Here is a 19,431-nt window from a genome sequence, read left to right as displayed (position 1 = left end):
CGAATCTTTCCTTTAAATTCCCCTCGGCTCCAAAGCATGGAATTTATCTTTTAATGGGAGGTGATACTTGAAATGATTCGGCAATGGTTTAAATTCAAGAGTGGGTGCCTGAATCATCAAAATCAGAAACATGTTAGTATAAATTAAAATTAAAATTGGAGAAGATGGCTTACTTTCTTTTTCCGACACAAACTCAATGACAAACACCACATTTTTAAACATTTCCGGGACTTTGAACTTGGCCAGGTTTACTATGATGGTTGTGGCTTGTCCCGTGTCATCAAACTCAACTGCTTTGGGCTTGATTGTCTCATGCACAACCTCTTGGATGTATTCTTGATATGCTTCAACCACTTCATTCTCTTGAATCTCTTTTCTTGGTGTGCAAGGTTCTTTGAACGTTTCCATACCATCGGGAACTTCTTTTGGTGCACCAAGAATTGGGATATCACTTTGCACCTTTGGAAGAGCTTCCACAATGTCTTTTTCACTCTCTTTGATATTTGGAATCAAAAACCTACAAGGAAAAAGGACATTTGGTGGAATAATGTTAGAATGAAGTGGATTTAGAACTTCCTCACCTGAGTTGGATGACATAGGGATTTGAGGAGCTTGCAGCAAGAATTCTTCTAAACTGCCCAGGTTGTCCTCCTCCTCTTCTGCTTGCAGCAGCAATTCATCCAAGTTCGGGCTGTGTTTGGATAGTTCTGGGACAGCTTCATCCTTCATGTCACCTTCCAAAGTGATAGCATCGTGGATTTCAAAATCTTCCTTCGAATTTTCAACAGTTGAGCTGGAGAGTTCACTTTGCTCTTGAATTTGTACCATGAATTCCATAATCTCTCCCATTTGACTCATCAATTTATCCAACTTCTTGTCTTGATTTTGTTGGTCCTGCGTCAAAGAGGTTAGTACTTGAAGAATTTGATCACTATCCATGGACATACTTGAATTTGATTGGAATTGTTGTGGGGTATGCGGTGGTGGCTGCATAGGCGTTAAATAAAACTCCTCAGATTGCTGCCAATATCCATCTTGTTGAGCCTCCTTGGCTTGATTTTGTGAGCCCTGCACCAAAGAATTTAATTCATTAAGAATTTGATTATAATTTATTGACGAACCTGAGTTTGATTGAGCATATTGCATAGGTTTTGAATAGAAATCCTCCTCTTGCTGCCAATATCCCTCTTGTTGGAATTGTTGAGGTTCCCCCCACATATAATTTGAATGATCTCTCCAAGCTGAATTGTAAGCGTTGGAAAACATGTTGTTGCTTGGTTGATCATAGCTTTGATAACCCCAAGCATCTTCATTGGCAGAAAATTGAGGACTTTGATATCCTTGCCCATAGGGCACATCAAGTGTAGGGACACTTGGCATTGTGGTCCGTTCGGCATTATGAGTCAATTGAGCAGTGAGCTGTGCCAATTGAGCTTGAATGGTCGCAAGTGCCATGTCTTGCTCCATTTGTACCTAAAATCAAAGAAAGAAAAATAAATCAAATATCAAAAGTAAAATACACAAACACCAATATAAACATAAACAAAAACAAAAATAAAGGGATTAGCAAAGTTGCTAATCCCCGGCAACGGCGCCAAAATTTGATGCGAATAATATAAGCACACAAAATTTAACCCTCTTTTTGACAATTGTAGTATAGATGTAAGTAGGGTATCGTTCTAGGCCGGGGATTAGGAGGGATTGCTAATCTATTCTAAATTAATTTAAAAATATTAAACAAGACTCAAGGACACAAAACTAGGCTAAAAGCTCTAATAACTCGAAACACACTTAGAATGACTCAAAATAATGAAAACAATCAAATTAGACACTAGGAACTGAAATGGACGGAAATTGAATTAAAAGACTAACAACAATGAAAACTAACTAAATAATATAATTTAATAATGGGGAGGGTTTGGTTTTGACGAGAAGTAAATTAAACTTAAATAAATTACAGAATTGACAAAAGCATGAAATTAAGGTGAAAGGATAGGTGACGGACTAGCTAGAGGGTTCTTCTCCACACATGACACATATGCAACCTAAATTGATTTTCAGTTGTTCTTTCAATAAATTGTAAATCTCAACGCCCCAAATTAACCGTGAATTGCACTAATTAACCCTCAGTTTTTCCACAAGTTATTAGGTTGGATGATTGCATACGACAACCCAAAACATTCCCTACAAGTTCCCTACATGAATTGCATAATAGAGATACAAGCAAGAATCATTAAGTTCTATGAAAAACATAAGCATTGACGAGGCACTCGTTACTATGATTTGCATGAAACTTATGCCAAGAATTTACTTAACGTGATTGTGACTAGCAACCTTCACTACTTGTGAATATAAGTTCATAACGATTAGGTGAAACTCCCTTATATTCTAGCGTCAAATTCATGCATGTAAATTAAGTATGCATTCTTAATCGACATACAAAAATAAGTTATCAATCAAGCAGTTAAGCAAATTAAATCACAACTCAGAAATCACAACTGAAGGTAATCAATTCATATTACAAATATATTCATGGCTTTGAATTAACCTCTAGCCAAAATAAATTTAGTTACACATTATTAAAACAGAAATAAAATATAAATTTGGAAAGATTTAACCGAAAGATTGAGTGAAGCCTCTGCTTCTGTGCTACTGCTGCCGTGCTTCCGTCAGCCTCTGTCAATCTCTCTCTGCCTATCTCTCCTCTCCGAGGCTCACGCTGCGCAAGGCAGCTTGCTGATTCTTCTCTCGTTTCTGCTCCTCGTCCATCTCCCTCACTCAATTTTCTCTCTGTTCTATCTATCCATCTCTCTGCCTTCTGTCCTCCCTTTTCCCTCTATCATTTTTTTATTTTCTGACTTCTATCTTCTAGTCCATTTTGTCTGCCCATTTCTATATCTCCTACCGTGCTATGTTTTGTTTATTCCTCTCTCTGCGCACTGCTTTTCCACACCTACCGCAGGAAGGAAGTGTATTTCTTGAATGCCAGCACGTGCCTTTCACAAAAATCAAAAGAAATGGGATCTTTAAAAAAAAGATAATAAAACATGTATAACAAAGTGTTTCTCCCACTTCTTCTTCATATATTTCTTATTTTATTTCTTTTATTCTTTCCTAGCAGTCGAGCTTTCCCACTCCCGTCAGTGTGCACTCCATTCTTCTCTTTTCTGTTTATTATTTAAAACTCATTTGTGCTATTTTTATTTTCTTTGCATAACAGATCATATAAACACAAAAATAACGTAAATAGCTCAAAAATATAAGGAACTAACTAAGAAAAGACGAGTGAATTTGAAGTAAAAATATATATAAATATGATCTGATCAGGCGTATCTCTCAAGCCTCTTATAAGGTGGTCCCAAAAGAGAAATCGTTCAAGGGAGGAGGTTTCGATGTTGTACTTAAGGACCTTGAAGTTAAGGAACCAGAAGAAGTTCCTCTAATAAGAAAAATAAATCTTCCAATGCCTGAACGAGTGCAACTCATGAAGTGGTGGACCCGCAACCCCTTGTGGAAAAGCACCATTCTCCTCATTCTCTTTTTATACAACAAACCAATGCAGCATCATCATTCACCTCCTCATTCTCCACCGTAGCAACCAATACAAAAACATCATTATCCTTTTTCTTATCCACAACAACAGTGTGAAGCCTCTCAACCCAAGTCCGAACCTCTTCTGCTACAATAACAAAGTACTCCATTACTAGCTCAAAGTGAAGTTTGGAACCCCGAATCTTCCTTTGCTCCAATTCCTTCTCTTCCCATAATCGAGAGCATACCCAAATCTATGCCATCGTTTATCGAAACTTAAGCTGAATGGGTGACATAACCGCCATTAGTTATCAGACTTTCATTAGATCGTGTTGCTCTTCCCACAAATACGAGTGGATTCCAAAACACGGATCATGCACATGTTCTTCTTTAAGCTGTAATCGCTCCAACGGACTACAAGGAAGCCCGCTCATCCTTTGAAGACTTCCTCACGAGATGCCATGAAAGCCGATACACGGTTATTCTCGTCCTTGCCATTGTTCGCATTTTGAATAATTTGTTATTTATATGCCCCATTGTTTATGTTTGTGATGGCCATACTCATGTTTGGACGGATGCGACCCTTCTAAGTCAGACAATACAGTTTTGTAACCTCGAAGTGGCTTAGCGAAACAAGTCTGAGATCAAGATTCCACTGGAGGAACAAATGATTGCCCAATCAGCGGAGCTATAGAATGCATGCGTGCAGCAGTAGGCTATGTCGAAAGCACAAGAAGTTGAGGCAGAGAAGCTATATGAAGTCTAGATTTAAGTGTTTTGGCTTTCCTTGTTAATATTGTATATATGTACCACATATTCTCTAGTTAGTTTTCATGATATACTGTCATTGAGCCTTATTGCTGTTGGAAACCAATGTTCATGGGGTTGGCTCATTTCTTCTATGTTTGTTCATACATATGCATTTCACGTTTAAATTCCTGTTACATTCTGTCTAATGTTTTTGCCTCGTCAAAATTACTCATATTATCTTGCGAGCTATGCACGCAATTTAAGACAGCCGACATAGGCTAACTGACACATTTTTTACGAGAGTAAGCTTTTCACCCTTGATCTGCTCATATTGATTTTCCCTTTCACAAGTGTCATTTCGTTCTTGTTGGCTAAAAACAGACAAGCCCTTGTGATAAAATATTCCTAGGTTTTCATATGCTATTTGGTTTATCTGGTTTTAGTTTTGCAAACAGAGAGATAGAGTGCATTCAAGCCTTAAGCTTCACCTCTTCCTCATTTCTGGAACCCTAGCTGTTGAACCATTTTTCAAGCAGAATATTGGCATTAACTTTCCTAATCATTGAGAAATAAGTTTGCACTGTTTCATAGTCTACATTTAAGTTTCAAATCTTCATATAGACCTAGGTTGGATTCACATCAGTTTTTCTTCCTTTAATTGTTTAACTGTAGAAACTGACTCGTCATTTTTGAATCCATGTTACATATCATCGTCATCATCATAACATTTTACATAGATCGTGTTTGGTCTCGGTGCCACAAGGAGATAAGCTCAAGGGATGAAGTTGCCTTCTTGTGAAAATTGAAGACTTCTCCAACTACGTGCAACGTAAAGTTGCACAAAGGTAAAAGCTATTTCTTAGATCTAGGATTTGAGCTTGTGGTGCTACTTTGTATTGAATTTTATTTGCACTAGTGGATTGGACTCCGTGGAGTCCCCGATTTTTTAACCCAGTTAAGGGTTTTTCCGGTCAAAATTTCTTTTGTTCTTTCTTACTTAAACTTGTTCACATATCTAGTTTATAATCATATGTTGCACGCATTATATGATTTGTTATTTGATGTGTTTATGCTCAAGTTTATACTGTTTGATTATGATTTAAGAACTATGTTGTTGTTGACTAGGCTAACTTGTTGTAAACTAAGTTCATTTCTTAAAATAAACTTAAAAAGAAGAAAATGAATCAATAGCAATTATACTAATTCAATAAAATAAAACCTTAATCATAATAAGAATGATTGAAATGTAATATTCCCCGGATTAAAGGTGGACAAACTCTCTTTAGCGCAACTTCAAAGGCATGTTAATAACGTGTTGTAGGCCTATTTAATTGAATTATAAAGAGGAGAGACAGGGTGCGGAGACAAGGTAGAGAGAGAGAATTGGTGAATTATGAGGTGTGTATTATCTCACCCCATTGTGCCATTATTTATAGTAGCATGGAAGTAAATTCCTTGCCCATTAGGTATTACAATACAATCAAGAAACTATCTAAAAGATGTTGTAGAATCCCAATAGGTTTTATTAGGATTTACACAATTACATTCCTAACTAAATTAGGTCTGCAATAAATATGTCATGTTTTTAGCTCAAATTTCTCCAAAATTCAAGTTCAAATTTATCAACCTCGATAATGCTAGTCATGATGCCCTAAAATTTTAACCAGCTCGAAGGTTTGTGAAAAAGATTTACAATGGCTAACATAATCATTAGGGTAATCCTATGAAAGCCAACTTTTTAAATCAAATTTTGTAAATCATATGACGTGGTTGTTAATGATTGATTTAATACTTAAGTGTTGACTAACATACTTATTTCCTACTGGTGACATATCATATAATTTGCAAATTTAGTCTACCAACTTGGTCTACTTAATATTACTCTATTTATTATGATTGTAAGACTTGTTTATGATATTTGCATTTATTATGATCATAGCCAATTCCTCGATTGTAAAAGTTAGTGTTGAGAGTGAATCTCACATCGGAGGAAAAGAGACTTTGTATGTTTATAAGTAGTTGAGTTACTCCCTATATTGCCATTGGTTTTATGGTAGAACCCCAACTTTCTTCATGGTATCAGAGCAAGTTTTCCCAATTGTGAAGCTCAATGGCCACATGAGCTCTACGTCATTTGATTTATTGCCACGTGTTAGGCTTGATAATTCATCGCACAAGAAGGAGTATGTTGAGAGTGAATTTCACATCAGGAAAATAATGTACTTACATAAGTTTATAAATAGTTGGATTACTCATTATATTACATCAGGGGCGAATCTACTGAGGGATCTGGGTGATTCCGGGACCACTCAGAAGCCCGAATAAATAGTTATGAGGACATCTGAAGACCACCCAAGTGTGGTGGAAGAGAGGAAGAGCTGCACAATGTTGTTCTGGGTGGGTCTTCTGCAAACTAGGAGTTGAAAGAAGAAGAAGAAGACTGTTTTTTTTTAAACGAGCTAAGTCATTTAAGTAAAATAGTGTATTTTGATGTATGGTTTGAAAACACCCTCCTTAGTCCTATCCCAAGCCATGTTCTTTTTTTTTTTTTTTTTTTTTTGTGAACTAGAAACTCTCATTACCAGGGCAAAGATGCCAAAAGTACAAATGAAAGTCTATTGCGAGGCAAGCAAAATAACAAGGATGAAAACTAAGCAATGTAAAGGGGTGAAAGAGAACCCGACACTGCTACCAAAGCTAAGACATCACCCCTTACACTACCAATACATAAATTTAAGGGGGGCAAGGTAACCCATCATTGTTTAGGACATAAACAAGAGAATAATAAGGGTCGATCGACCCAAGTAAAGTCACACATCTTTAAACATCTTCACGACGCCAGGTGGTCCGCCACCATATTGGCTAATCTTGGGATCCAAGACCAGCGACTGTCTTGAAAGGATTCTCCCAGTTTCTTGCTTTTTACCAGAGCGGGAAAAGCCTCCCAACTGCCATTTGTTAGCGTATCCTTAAGGCATGAAATTGACTCAGACGAATCGGATTCAATGATAACTGAGTTCAGACCCAAAGAAATACCCAACTCGCACCCATGAAGAATGGCCAGTGCCTCAGTCGCTGCAGCGCATGAAACAGAGAGACGGTACCTACGAGCTGCAACGAAGCTACCATGTTGATCCCGTACAACAACCTCAGCAAACTCCGCATGCGAAGCAACCAACCAACGGGCATTAACATTAATTTTGACAAACTGGGGGCCCGGTGGAAACCATTAGGCTGTCGCTGGGGTGACGTGGCTGCTTGACACCAAATTCAAAGTGAGAACACAAAAAGCTTCCATAAACGCACTGGCATTGGTGGAAATGGCCGCAATCACCTGTCTCGGGTTAATCGATTATTGTTTGAAAAGAAAGAAACATCTAGCTTTCCATATATGCCAACATGAAAATGCAACATAAGACAAGAATAGTCCCCGATCACATTTTGAGCCACTATTAAAGTTGATAAGAGCAAGAAGCCAGTTAGCCCAAGTTGTGATTTCACTGTGGTTAATTTTGTAGTTTAAAGCTCCACCAAACCACATCGTCTCCACCCACGGGCACAGCAAAAAAATGTGTTCTATCGATTCCTCATAGGAGTTACAAAGGGGGCATAGTGGTGATGAAGCGGATTTCTACCTGAAGAGGGCCGCCATTGTAGCAAGTGCCTTATAAAGCATCTTCCACATGAAGCAACGTATTTTTAGGGTTTCTAGCTTCCACACAGCTTTCCAAATAGGACCCGGGATGGACGCGGAAGAGGAAGATCCGTAGTTTACCCTCAGGAATGCCCATGAGTGAGCCCAATGATATCCTGACTTAACGGAGTAGATCCTTCTCTTATCAAGTGGCCACACCAATCTATCTCTAAGCATATGGTCTCCAATATAAGTGTCCAGGATTGCATCACACTCCATTGCCGAAATGAAAGGTCTTAAAAAATCAATATCCTACTCCCCCTTTGTCTGGCAAATTAGAGACTTGACCCAAGTATTCCGACTTACCTGGGCAGTGCCACGTGGGAGAGGGTGCCCAATAGGAAGGGAGGGAAGCCATATGTCAATCCACACCTGCACTTCCTTACCATTCATGATCTGCCAGTGCGACCCTTTAAGCAATAAATCTTTTCCGAAGAATAGACTAGACCATGCCCATGATGCACGCCCGCCACGCTTAGCATCAATGAATGAACAATGTGGAAAGTAGCGGGCTTTCAGAACCGTTACCCATAGGGAATTTGGATCTTAGATCAGTTGCCAACATTGCTTGGCCAGCAGGGCATCATTAAAATCCAAAAAACATCTGAACCCAAGCCCCCCATTGCCCTTTGGCAGGCCCATCGTCTCCTTTGAAACCTAATGAATGTATCTTTCATCCGCTTTTTTATCCCACCAAAAGTTGACAATAAGAGCATCCATTCCTTTACATATGGTCCCAAGCCATGTTCTTTGATACAAGTTTTCACCATTTTTTATTAATAAAACAAAAAGGATTCAACTTCAAAAAAAAAGCCAGAACTTTTCCAATTCCAATTCTCTCTCTCCCATTCCCAATCTCCAAACCCCACCCTACCCAACCGAAGACCACCAACACAGCACCAGTCACCTCTCCAGTCTCCACAGACCACGATCAGGTTCATCGCACGGTCCAAACCAGTGACACAACCTACCATTCTGCTGTCCTTTCTCCACCACCACTTAATCCCCTCATTTATAAATTTAAGTGATCGTTTTATTTTAGTCCAAATTAATCACATAGAATATTAAACTCATAATATATAGTTATTGTTAAATTTTTATGATTTTTTATATTGTTTGGATCATGTGTTGGCTAGTTCATTTATATTTTTTTTTAGCTTCATTATTTGATATAGTTTTTTGTTTTGATTAATTAATATGTGTAGAAATTAGAAGTATGGAACGATATTACAAACGAAAATCATATCTCGTTGTTGACAAATTAGTCTTTGTAGCTTGTCATATTGTTTGTACAAAAATTATGAATTAAAAGTTGTAGTCTATTGTTTAATTTTTCAATGTTATATTTAATATTTTTTAAAGCCTTTACATTGGGAGTACCCGATTATAAAATCCTAGAGTCACCACTGTATTACACGGTTTCATAGTGAAATTGCAAATTTATGGGTGACATTTTTGCTCACCACCTTTAAATGGTAGTAATACTCAACACCCTACTTATTATCATTTGATGAATTTAAATTTCAATATGTGTAGTTAATAGACACAAATCTCAAAATTTAAACTCCTTCAATAATTATAATTAAGATGATGAGTATTACAATCACTTGAAAGTTGTGAACAACAATAATCCTATTCTTACAGCTAGAATAGAAAGTGAGAAAGGCTTCCCATGCATTTAGCAGCAAGCAGAATTAAATGCACAACCAATTCGGGGTTGATAAATATTGCTGCAACTTTTTCTTCGTTGTGGCTGACAAATTATTTATTTTGGGCGGGGGGGGAGGTTGAACGTCCTTCTCTAGGCCTCTACGCCACCCATGAATCATACATACTGGATATTATTCTTATTTTAATTCTTGGAATAATGCAACTTGCAAGTGTACATATATATATATGTCCCTCATTGAGTTCTTAGCTAGGGCTACCAACTTGCAACTTGCTGTTGCACATGAATTTTTTCTACAGTGAAAGTGACAGTTTCATGCATGCATACATATGCCATACCCAGTATTTCCTCCACCCACTTATCACAATAACGTCTGGTCACTCCAGTAGGCGTATGAATTGTTTGACAAATGACAAAATAGTGTGTTGAGGGTATGAATTTCACTTGGAAAAAAAAAAAAAAAAACAATTTTATGTGCTTATAGAGTTCTGCTATTCTCCATATTGCTAGAATGATTTACCGACTACTCAACCAATGCTTTTGAATCTTGTGACTGAACGTTCCATATATTCTAGCACATAGAGGTTCCTAGTAATGAAGTAAAGTTGGCACCGAAAATATAGTAAGGCATTGCACGTTAAGTTGTCTCAACATCTCAATTCTAGCTTACCTATCAGAAATTTGCTTTGTCAATGAATCCATGTATTAGGAGAACATCTATATCTCTGATCAGTTGCACAAGCGTAATGGGTTGGTTTGCACATGTTAAGGAAGTAGTTTGCCGATGTTAATCTAAACTAACTATTAATAGAATGCTCTCTGTCGACTAAAAGATGGTAAAAAGACTATTTATGGCTGGTTTTGTATTGCTATGCTTTGAAAAAATACTGCTTCTGTTGTGCTGTTAGAATAAACTCATTTTTGCTGTTTCACGTTTTCAGCTTTTTTTCATCCAAAACTATGAAAATAAGCTGTTTTTAAGTGTTTACCAAACACTTTTTTTAGCTCAGTTTTTTTTATACTCATTTTTTATAAAAACACCTCAGTATCAAGCTAGTACTTAGTCTTTTATTACACAAAATTAAAAAATGTTTATACACATAAAGTGTATAGGCATATGCTCGTTATAATTAATCAAGTGTTTTGCACGTCCTTAATTAAGCTTTCTATCGTGAATGTCGGCGTTCATATACATTACAGATCAGCCGTGAATCTGCGAAGTCCATGAACGATGCAGTACCCAAGGGATAGTTTAATGAGCTCAGCCATGTCCAACCGGCTTGGTAATGGATCGCCTCAACCTAAAAGAACAATACTTAGGTACCTTATGTATTTATTTTTTATTGAGTCCAATTAAAAGATGTTACATATTTTTTGTTTTTAAAGTCTAAAAAAATTAATTAACAGTCTATTATATTTTAAAACAATAAAATATGTGTTAAAATATCATTGAACCAAAATCAAAAAGTGAATATACGTTGTACTTAATAGTGAGTATCTAAGTATTATCCAAATTAAATTTGGACAATAGTTTCCAAAAAAAAAAAAAAATTTGGACAACTATAATTTAGCTGTCGATACTCATAATGACCCAATATTATCATATAGTGTATGCTAATTTAGGATGTGTTGTAAATCAACATGTCATTGGTGATCATCGATTTGAGACCCCACAACTCTCTTTATGCACAAATGATATAGATATCTTCATAGTCACTAGGGGGGTGTATTCAAGTATATTGGAAGGTCCATTGGCTAAAATACCATTTTAACAAACTTCATTCTTACAACAAACTCAACCAATCACAAACTAATAAATGTCACAATCTCATAACACTATAGCTATTAATTTGCACCTTACTGTTAGTTTTGAAACATCCTTATACGTACATAATACAATGGGTTAAGGGAGGCTTATAATGTAATCTTTACTTCCAACTTTCCTTGGTTTTTACTTGTAGCTTTCTTTGCTAGTTATTTAATGATATTGGTAAATTGATGATGATTTTTATTAATAGATAATCATTGTTAAAGTTTGCTTCAGTTTTAATTATAAGTTTTGCTTTCTGGCATGAATATGTTATTTAAAAGAATTTATTTCTTGAAAATATTATCTTAAGGAGGGGTCTCCTTTTTAATTTTCGCATAGGGCCCTAAAAACACTGTCTGAGATGCCGGTGTCTCTCCCTTTTGATCCATCTCCCATCTGCAAGATGGCTGGATCTGAGGCAACAATTTTCACTTTTACAAAAGAGTAAGTAGCTTTTGACACATTGCGAAAACTTCGCATCTGCTCAATATTGGGGTGTGAAATCATTATTTGGAGCTTTGCTTAAGGTTTCTAGTCTCAAATTGTCTAATCCCTTTAATTTTAGATTTTCAGTTAAGAACTAATCGAAGAATCATTATATACCTTGAATAATCAATATTCCTGTCAATTCATGGGGTCAAAATTGAAAAAAAAAAAATTGAACAGAAGTGAGGTTTTCTTACCTTCAGCCTTTAAGATATGTACATATATATATACACACTTACATTTATATACCACATGAATGAATAACTTTCTCACATATTCATATGATAGGGTGGAGATTTTGCAAATAAGATAATGAAGGGTTTTAGGATGTGATTGGTATTAAACTTATCCAGTTTGAGTTCTTGTCATGTTTTGTTTATCTTTTTCCCAGACCACAATTACTGAATGAACTATGACAAACAATGTGTCAGTACAACTTGATGATGACATACCCCTTCAACCCATAACGGGTAATTATTTACAGCAGATAAAGATAAGTACAAAGATACATTGCTCCAATTAAATGAGCCTCTATTTCTCATGGCCTGGTGGCAAGACTAGCCTTGAACTTTTGAATGGTGGCCACATCAGTCTTGAAGGAGATAGCCAAGACATTGTCGCCGATGCCGGTTGTGAACAAGGTGGAGGGGATTGATACAGTTCCTGCATTTGCACTTCCTAAGGCAGAAATTGCAAGAGCTGGTTTTTGTGAATCAGCATTGTACTGGAAGTGCAGAAGCCCCTTTGGAAACACAAACAAATCACCCGCTTTAAGTGTTTGGTTAAAGAGGTTGTTTTTGGTGTCAACGAAACCAACCTCAAGGGTACCATAAGCAAGGAAAAGGAGTTCAGCAGAGCGAGGATGAGTGTGTGGTGGGTTAGTAGTGCCGGATGGGAATTCAATGACGGCATAGGAAACGCTCAGCCCATTGAGAGCAGGGAACTGAGCCATGCTTGCCTTTAGTATCTTGAAGTCTGCGGGAGGGCCTCCTCCGACAACACGAAAGCCAGTGTATGTGAAGAAGTTTCCGTCTACGGTTCCATTTGGGGGCGCTATGAAGTCAGAAATAATGTCTGGATCTCCAGCCATTGCCATTTGAACAATGGCAAATGAAAAGATTAGTAGTGACAAGAATTTGAGGGTATAAGTTCTTGAGGCCATGGTTGGAGTAACAGGTTCTTCCCAAAAACTCGATTAACTTGTTTCGGGTAGTTGGATCAGGTTTTCGGGCTTCTTATACAGTTGGGATTGAGTCAAACATAATGCCAAGAAGATGCAAAGGCTTCTTATTATTGAAGGATGGCCTATCTAACGTTAACTATAGATGGAGGTTACAATGTCCTTGTATCGTTTTAATGTTGTTTTACAGTTGTTAATTTCTTTGATAATTGTCGTCAATAACATACCGAAGAACTGCTTTTAACTTTTGCAGCTTTTCTTATCTTCATCAACATCAGATATTAAACTTATTGGTTGTATATTCCTAGACGTCTTACTGTTGTATATTCCTGGACGTATGTCGGGATCATCTTCGAGTACATTTCATTGCTTTCAATGTCGAAACTAAAGAGACAGGCAAGTAAATTCGAATGGATTATATGTTTCATTGTCCATAACAAATATAAGTGGAAGAATAAACATGAAGGCAAAAGGGATTTAAATTAAATAGTACAAAACAACCCAGCAGTAAATCTGTCTCATCAATTAAAATTTAAAAAACCGCCAAGGTTATTAATTTCCCGGCATGATCTCCTAATCTCTCCTTGTTTTTCAGTAGTAAGGACTCCAACTGCTCCCAACTTAACCATGGCCTGCCCAAATTTCGTGGAGAAGCTATTTGTATCGCTGGCTAAGGTTTTCACCATAGCCTGAGTTATGGGGTCCCCAGCTAGTTCTTGGTCGATTTGAAGAACTCCTCTGTGGGCTTCTATCTCCTTGTAGAAGGAGTTATCAACAATAAATGAACTTTGAGGGTTCTGGTCCAGATTAGTAGCATTGGTGCCTTCTGAGTTTTCAGGGCATATAAGTCTCAGCCTTTCCAATAATGAAGATTCCATGTCGGGGTCAGGTTTTCCGGTGCTTTTGAAATTGTAAAGACGATCTTGGAAGAGGTTACAATGTGCCACCCCAACAGTGTGACCACCTACATCATTACAGCAGCACGCATACATTAACAAACTCAGCAAGCCAGGCATATAACACATCACGATTTTATTTTAACAAAAAAAATTCAAAATTTGAAGAACACGAAATGAGGGAGCTGAAGCATATATATTGTTTTAGAACCAACTTACCCAGAAGATGAACCATGTCACTCGCATTGAGTCCTTTTCTAGCAAATGCTGCAACTGAATCAGACACTGACATTGAGGGATTTGGGAGGTCAACATCTGATGCTTGAGATACGAAGCCATCCCTTCTCCCTGTTTGTACTTCGTATCGCCCTCCTCCGCCCTGAAAGACATAAATCAAAATTTCACGTTGTCAATGTAATTTTAATAGGTTGCCCTACTAACAAAGTTTAAGGCGTGCTTATTTTCAACTTCACCAGAGTGGTGATACGAACAATTGATATCACCCAGTTTACTTAGTTTTCACCATATACAATCACTCACTTTAATCATCTGTCAGTTACAAGCACACTAAGTCTTGTTAAATTACATGATCGAATTTCATTGTGATGAACTAGCCATGATTGTCATTGTCATTATTTACATAATTACATACCATGATATCTAAATGCTATTTAGCATTAATCCATGATTATTGGTGCAATTAACTATGTTATAACAGCTTATAATGATCAAGCTTAGGTACGATAATAAAGTAATTTAGTTTGGATTCCAAATAAATTAAAATCAGAATCAAATTTTATACAGAAGAATATTTTATTTACCCAAAATACAGCTTCTCTGGTAGCAATTGCAATAATATCAGCGCAAGAGACAACTCCTCGGCATTCGCTTTCCACGGCGGTCTTGGCGGCATCAATGACATCATAACCCCGTACACTTAAGTTTGGAGGAGCTGTTTTCTCAGTGGAGCTTCCATCTAGTAGAATGGATGCATCACATCCCTTTTCAAGAAACACAGTAGCATATTAGCCTATGCAGATCTTACTCATATTAGAAACGTGGGCAGTAAATGTGGTCCAAATAACCCAACCCTTTGTCTTACTAAAAATAAACTTACATTGACAAAGCAATCATGAAATTGCATGCGAATGAGGGCAGCAACAATTGTCCGATTTTTGAAAAACTTTTCCTTTACGACACGCGCTACAATTTCTTCAACATCTATAGCCCGGCCACATTTCCCCCGGTAAAATCCTACCTCCAGTGCACTGGAACAGTGGCCTGAGAATGCCCCGAGTACGAGCCCAATTGCTAGTGCCACTGCAGCTGTGCTAGACATTTTCATATTGATCTTAATTGAATTGTGGAAATGCTAATTGATGAACAATATATATGCATGGAATACTATGATTTTAGTACTGTTTCAAGTTGTATGGTTTGCACATCTTCTTGCCTACTAAAACATGCAGTCATGTATGCTGTAACTTGCCGAGTAAACGTGCAGTCATGTAAGAGTACAATGGAGTTTGGAATATACATCTGAAAGAACAGCCAAGAGTTTCCTATGAGAATTAGAAAATGGGAAGGTCAAAGATTGCGTTTTTAGGTATCATTGAAATCTTGGATTAGTTGGTCCTTGATTTAATAAATAATTACAGTGTGGACCTTCACGAACTTTCTCATTTCTTATATTTATTTTCTTCTCTTGATCCGGTGTCACTTGATGACCATGAGACATTTGCGTGTGGATATATATATGTCAATAGGCGCTAATTCGCCCAAAATGTCTATGCTCAACAGCGTTTTGAGTATTTTTTTGACAAAAAAGAAAGATAATTGTTATTAGCACTCCAAAAATCTCATTCTACACTCATCACAAGTGTATTTTTCTTTCTAATTATAGAAAGTTAGGAGTGCTAAATAAGATTTTTGAAATGCTAGTAACAATTCCCAAAAGAAAAACATTGTTTTGAACATTACGCCGATTTATTTCCTAAACTTGTACTTCATTGATTGCTTACCCCTTGAACTTTTAGTTTGACTATTTTCTCCTAAACTCTTATAAATAGCCAATTTCGCTCTACGGTCATGTTACCTTATGTAGGAAGGTTTTTGTATCGAAGGCTTTGATGGGCTTGTGTTATACACAGACGAGCCAAAACATTCATGTTCCCTATTTCTGAGTTACCAAGGACTAGGCCCAAAGCATCTCGAAGGAAAAGTAAGTCCTAGGGAATGCTTTATTGTTCTTCCAGCAACTCCTAGGTGTTTGGTCTGGTGTTATGTTGAGTGCTTCCGACATTGATAAAGTGCTTCCACTGTTGATGAGGTGTTTCTATGGTAGCTGATAATCTTCTTGTGATTGTGGAATTTCTTTCCGCAACCAAAAAAGTTCTTCCATTGGAATGCTTCCCACGCTAGTCGATTTTTTTCCTCACTGATAAAGTGCTTTCCACGATAGATGAATTTTTCTCTCGGTGATTCTGGCAGCTTTGAGGAGTATTTGTTAAACTAACAAACACTGGGAATGACTAAGTAATCACAATAAACTATGACTTGCCCGAATGATGTGTGGTGTGGAAGCTAAAAGCCCACTAGTATGGCGTGAGAGAGAGGGAGATGTTGTATGGTTTTGAAGTAGCTAATCTAGGGTTCTAAATGGTTTGCTAGTAAGCTTATGGTATGAATCAGAGTGAAGAAAAAGGTTTGGAACTCTCGAGTTAGGGTTTCCAGCATGTAGAGATAGTTTTTTTTTCTTTGCTTGGTGCTTTCTTTCCCCTTTCCTTCCCCTTTCCTTCCTCCTTTTTCCAACATACTGGTGCCTTTAATTCTTCCACATATGTTAATCTTCCCTTCTTCTTTCGGTAGCTGCAACTACTGAGCTCCCTTTTGGTGTAACACTGCAAAAGGCTAGGAGCTTCGTGAAGCCTAGGTTGAACACGATGCCCAAGAGTTTCCTCTTTCTTGCATCAAGTACCATAGCACCTTTCCTGCACTAAGTCTCATAGCACGATTCCATCTTTGGCAACGCTCCCCATGCTTTTTCGTCTTGTTTTCCTGTATGAGCTTAGAAAGGAAAGATTCTTTTCTTTACAATAAAAGGCTGCGCGGCTCTAGGTCAAAAAGTGACAGTTTTAGTTTGGTCAGGTTTAGGTTTTTGGGAACGTGATTTAGCTTGGTCAACCTTGGGTTTTTGGTTGGTTCCTGAATATCTTAGCTGGTTTGTAAAGGAAATGGTAAGGATAAAGCAGTTCTCTCTCAAGCCTTCCCATGTGAAGCCAAAATCATGGGTTTTAACTTTTGGTGCTCCCAAGTAGCTCAAACTCTTCCACAATTCTAAATCCACGTAGGCCCAATAAACTTTGTAACCATCCACACCACGACTCACTCGGCAAGCCCGTTACGTGGCTTGGGCTCATTTAAGCGTGTTGCATGCTTGGCACCACTCGAATTATAATATTAATACATTAATATTATAATACGGTTTGGCACGATAAATATGCTTGATTTACATGGGCTTGGCATTATTTTACAAACGTCAAATAAACTATTATTTTATTGGCATGGCATGATCGTAAATTTGTATACTCGTTTTCGCACTTTGCATGGATTTAACTTGGCTTGTGACGCTTTTGCAATAATTGGGCTATGGGACATGATTTTTGGGACCCAATACCTTACTTACATTATTTAAATTTTCATTAAAAATTGCCACGTTTCAAGAAATGTAGAGTATCAATAACATTAAGAAATGATAAACAAAAAATAACAAAGAATGAATGAGAATATAAAGGAATGGGTATGGGATAAACAGCTCCTCTCCATCCCTCCTCATCCTCCTTCTCTTCCTCCTCATCCTCCATGGTAATCCCATTCATTGACTTTTCAGGTATGAAATATCTAAATGCATTTATTTTTTTCATTCCTTGACATGTTAGCAAATTCATTTATTTTTTCATTCCTTGACATGTTAGACTAAACTCAACCCTGGGCTATTTGCCAAATTTTCCCACTTATTCCTCCCCCCCCCCCCCAAACCTAACCCAACCCAAGCCAAATCTTTGGGCTAAAAGCCAAATGCCAAACCAAGGCCAAATACCCCCCCCCCCAAGAAATAGCCCAAAAACGGGTGGGCGCATCGAAGCCCAGCCCACTCTTGGACTGGTGACGCGCGCAACTCGCCCACGCGAGCGTCAGCCTTCAACGCCCGATAGGGTGGGACCCATTGTCAGGGCCGCTGTCGGCCACAATTATGAGCCCAACGACTTTTTTGTTCATCGGACGGCTCACCTTTTTGGATCGTTGGTTGATCCAACGGTCCAGATTCAAATTTTGTTTTTAAAAAAATGTTATTTTAAAATACATTGAATCCAACAGCTGAGATTGAATATAATCAAATCTAATGGTGAAAAAAATGATCTAATGGCCCAAATTTAAATCCAACTGCTAAAATAATAAATAAAAAAATTATTTAACTCAAAATTCACCCAAAAGCTCTATAAATACCTATGTATTTGTTCAAACATCCACACAAAACTCAATTTTCTCCTACAATTCTTCCAATTTTTCTTTCTACCATTTCTTTCCATTTCCAAATTGTTCAACATGGAAAGAGAGCATATTAGAGGTCATAATTGGACCTGTGAGGAAGATGTTGCTTTATGCTTGGCATGAGTTTCTATTAGCGAAGATGGTGCAGTTGGCACGAATCAAAATAAAAAGGTTTTGTGGGATAAAATCATTGAAAAGTTTCATGAAAACTGCAACGGCGACGGGAGGGATGGTGGTGGTGTTTATGATCGGTGGAAGACTATCAACAAAGCATGCACTTTATGGAATGGAATATTGGAGAGAGCTGTGGTTGGCATGGTTAGTGGAAGGAGCGTCGTAGAAATTGTGAGTTTTTTTGTTAATATTTTATTTGTCATGTACATAATATTATTTTGCAACTACTTATTTTTATGTATTTTTTGCATAGGGTGACAAAGCAATTGAAATTTACAAGACAAGAGTAACACCAAAAAATCAAGTTTTTAAGTTACAACATGCTTGGGATGTCTTCAAGGATTGTCCGAGGTGGGGAACAGATGCGAACCAACAATGGGGAAGATTATTTCAACGTGAAGCCGTACCAATAAATGTCGGAGATGAAGGTGTCAATGAAGGTGTCAATGAAATGACCTTCTTTTGCAAGGCCCCCGGGAAGAGATAAGCAAAAGGAAGCAAAGAGAAAAGGGAAGTCCCAAGGTCCGATGAGTGGACACATTGCTACCGGAATTGCAAGATTGAATGAAACCCATAGCGCTCACCAAGAAGAAGCGGCCCAAATGCGTTTGCAAATGAAGGAAGAAGGGGATAAAGAGCAAGATAGGTTTGAAATTAATTTCATGATGGAGGACCTCAACAAATACACTC

The 19,431-nt window shown here is 37.5% G+C and overlaps 3 protein-coding genes across 3 annotated transcripts in view; all 3 read right to left on the bottom strand.

The window, feature by feature from the left end:
- Window positions 1-3,701, bottom strand: part of LOC114824181 (uncharacterized) — a 32,383-nt gene extending 28,682 nt beyond the window's left edge. Inside the window, exon 1 of the mRNA XM_070819587.1 lies at window positions 3,555-3,701. Coding sequence (XP_070675688.1) covers window positions 3,555-3,701 — 147 coding nt within the window. The remainder of the gene's footprint in view (window positions 1-3,554) is intronic.
- An 8,637-nt stretch (window positions 3,702-12,338) lies between these two features.
- LOC103418906 (putative germin-like protein 9-2) lies at window positions 12,339-13,266 on the bottom strand. The gene has a single exon (XM_008357013.4). It carries the CDS (start codon window positions 13,100-13,102, stop codon window positions 12,479-12,481), a length of 624 nt encoding a protein of 207 aa, XP_008355235.3. The 5' UTR covers window positions 13,103-13,266; the 3' UTR covers window positions 12,339-12,478.
- A 255-nt stretch (window positions 13,267-13,521) lies between these two features.
- LOC103418907 (peroxidase 60) lies at window positions 13,522-15,389 on the bottom strand. Its single transcript, XM_008357015.4, has 4 exons — window positions 15,134-15,389; window positions 14,838-15,017; window positions 14,236-14,395; window positions 13,522-14,084 (listed from the first exon to the last, which is right to left on the bottom strand). The coding sequence occupies exons 1-4, from the start codon at window positions 15,359-15,361 to the stop codon at window positions 13,642-13,644; spliced, it is 1,011 nt and encodes a 336-aa protein (XP_008355237.1). The 5' UTR covers window positions 15,362-15,389; the 3' UTR covers window positions 13,522-13,641.
- Between the last annotated feature and the right edge of the window lie 4,042 nt (window positions 15,390-19,431).

The sequence above is a fragment of the Malus domestica genome, chromosome 03, assembly GCF_042453785.1.
Source record: "Malus domestica chromosome 03, GDT2T_hap1".
Classification (NCBI taxonomy): Eukaryota; Viridiplantae; Streptophyta; class Magnoliopsida; order Rosales; family Rosaceae; genus Malus; species Malus domestica.
This window is presented reverse-complemented; position numbering and strand designations above follow the sequence as displayed.

Excerpts from the sequence above, each read along its gene's own strand:
- LOC103418906 (XM_008357013.4), bottom strand. The coding sequence starts at position 13,102 with ATGGCCTCAAGAACTTATACCCTCAAATTCTTGTCACTACTAATCTTT.
- LOC103418907 (XM_008357015.4), bottom strand. The coding sequence starts at position 15,361 with ATGAAAATGTCTAGCACAGCTGCAGTGGCACTAGCAATTGGGCTCGTA. Across the intron at positions 15,018-15,133 it reads TTCATGATTGCTTTGTCAAT|GGATGTGATGCATCCATTCT; the intron begins GTAAGTTTATTT and ends TTTCTTGAAAAG. Across the intron at positions 14,396-14,837 it reads CCAGAGAAGCTGTATTTTGG|GGCGGAGGAGGGCGATACGA; the intron begins GTAAATAAAATA and ends TATGTCTTTCAG.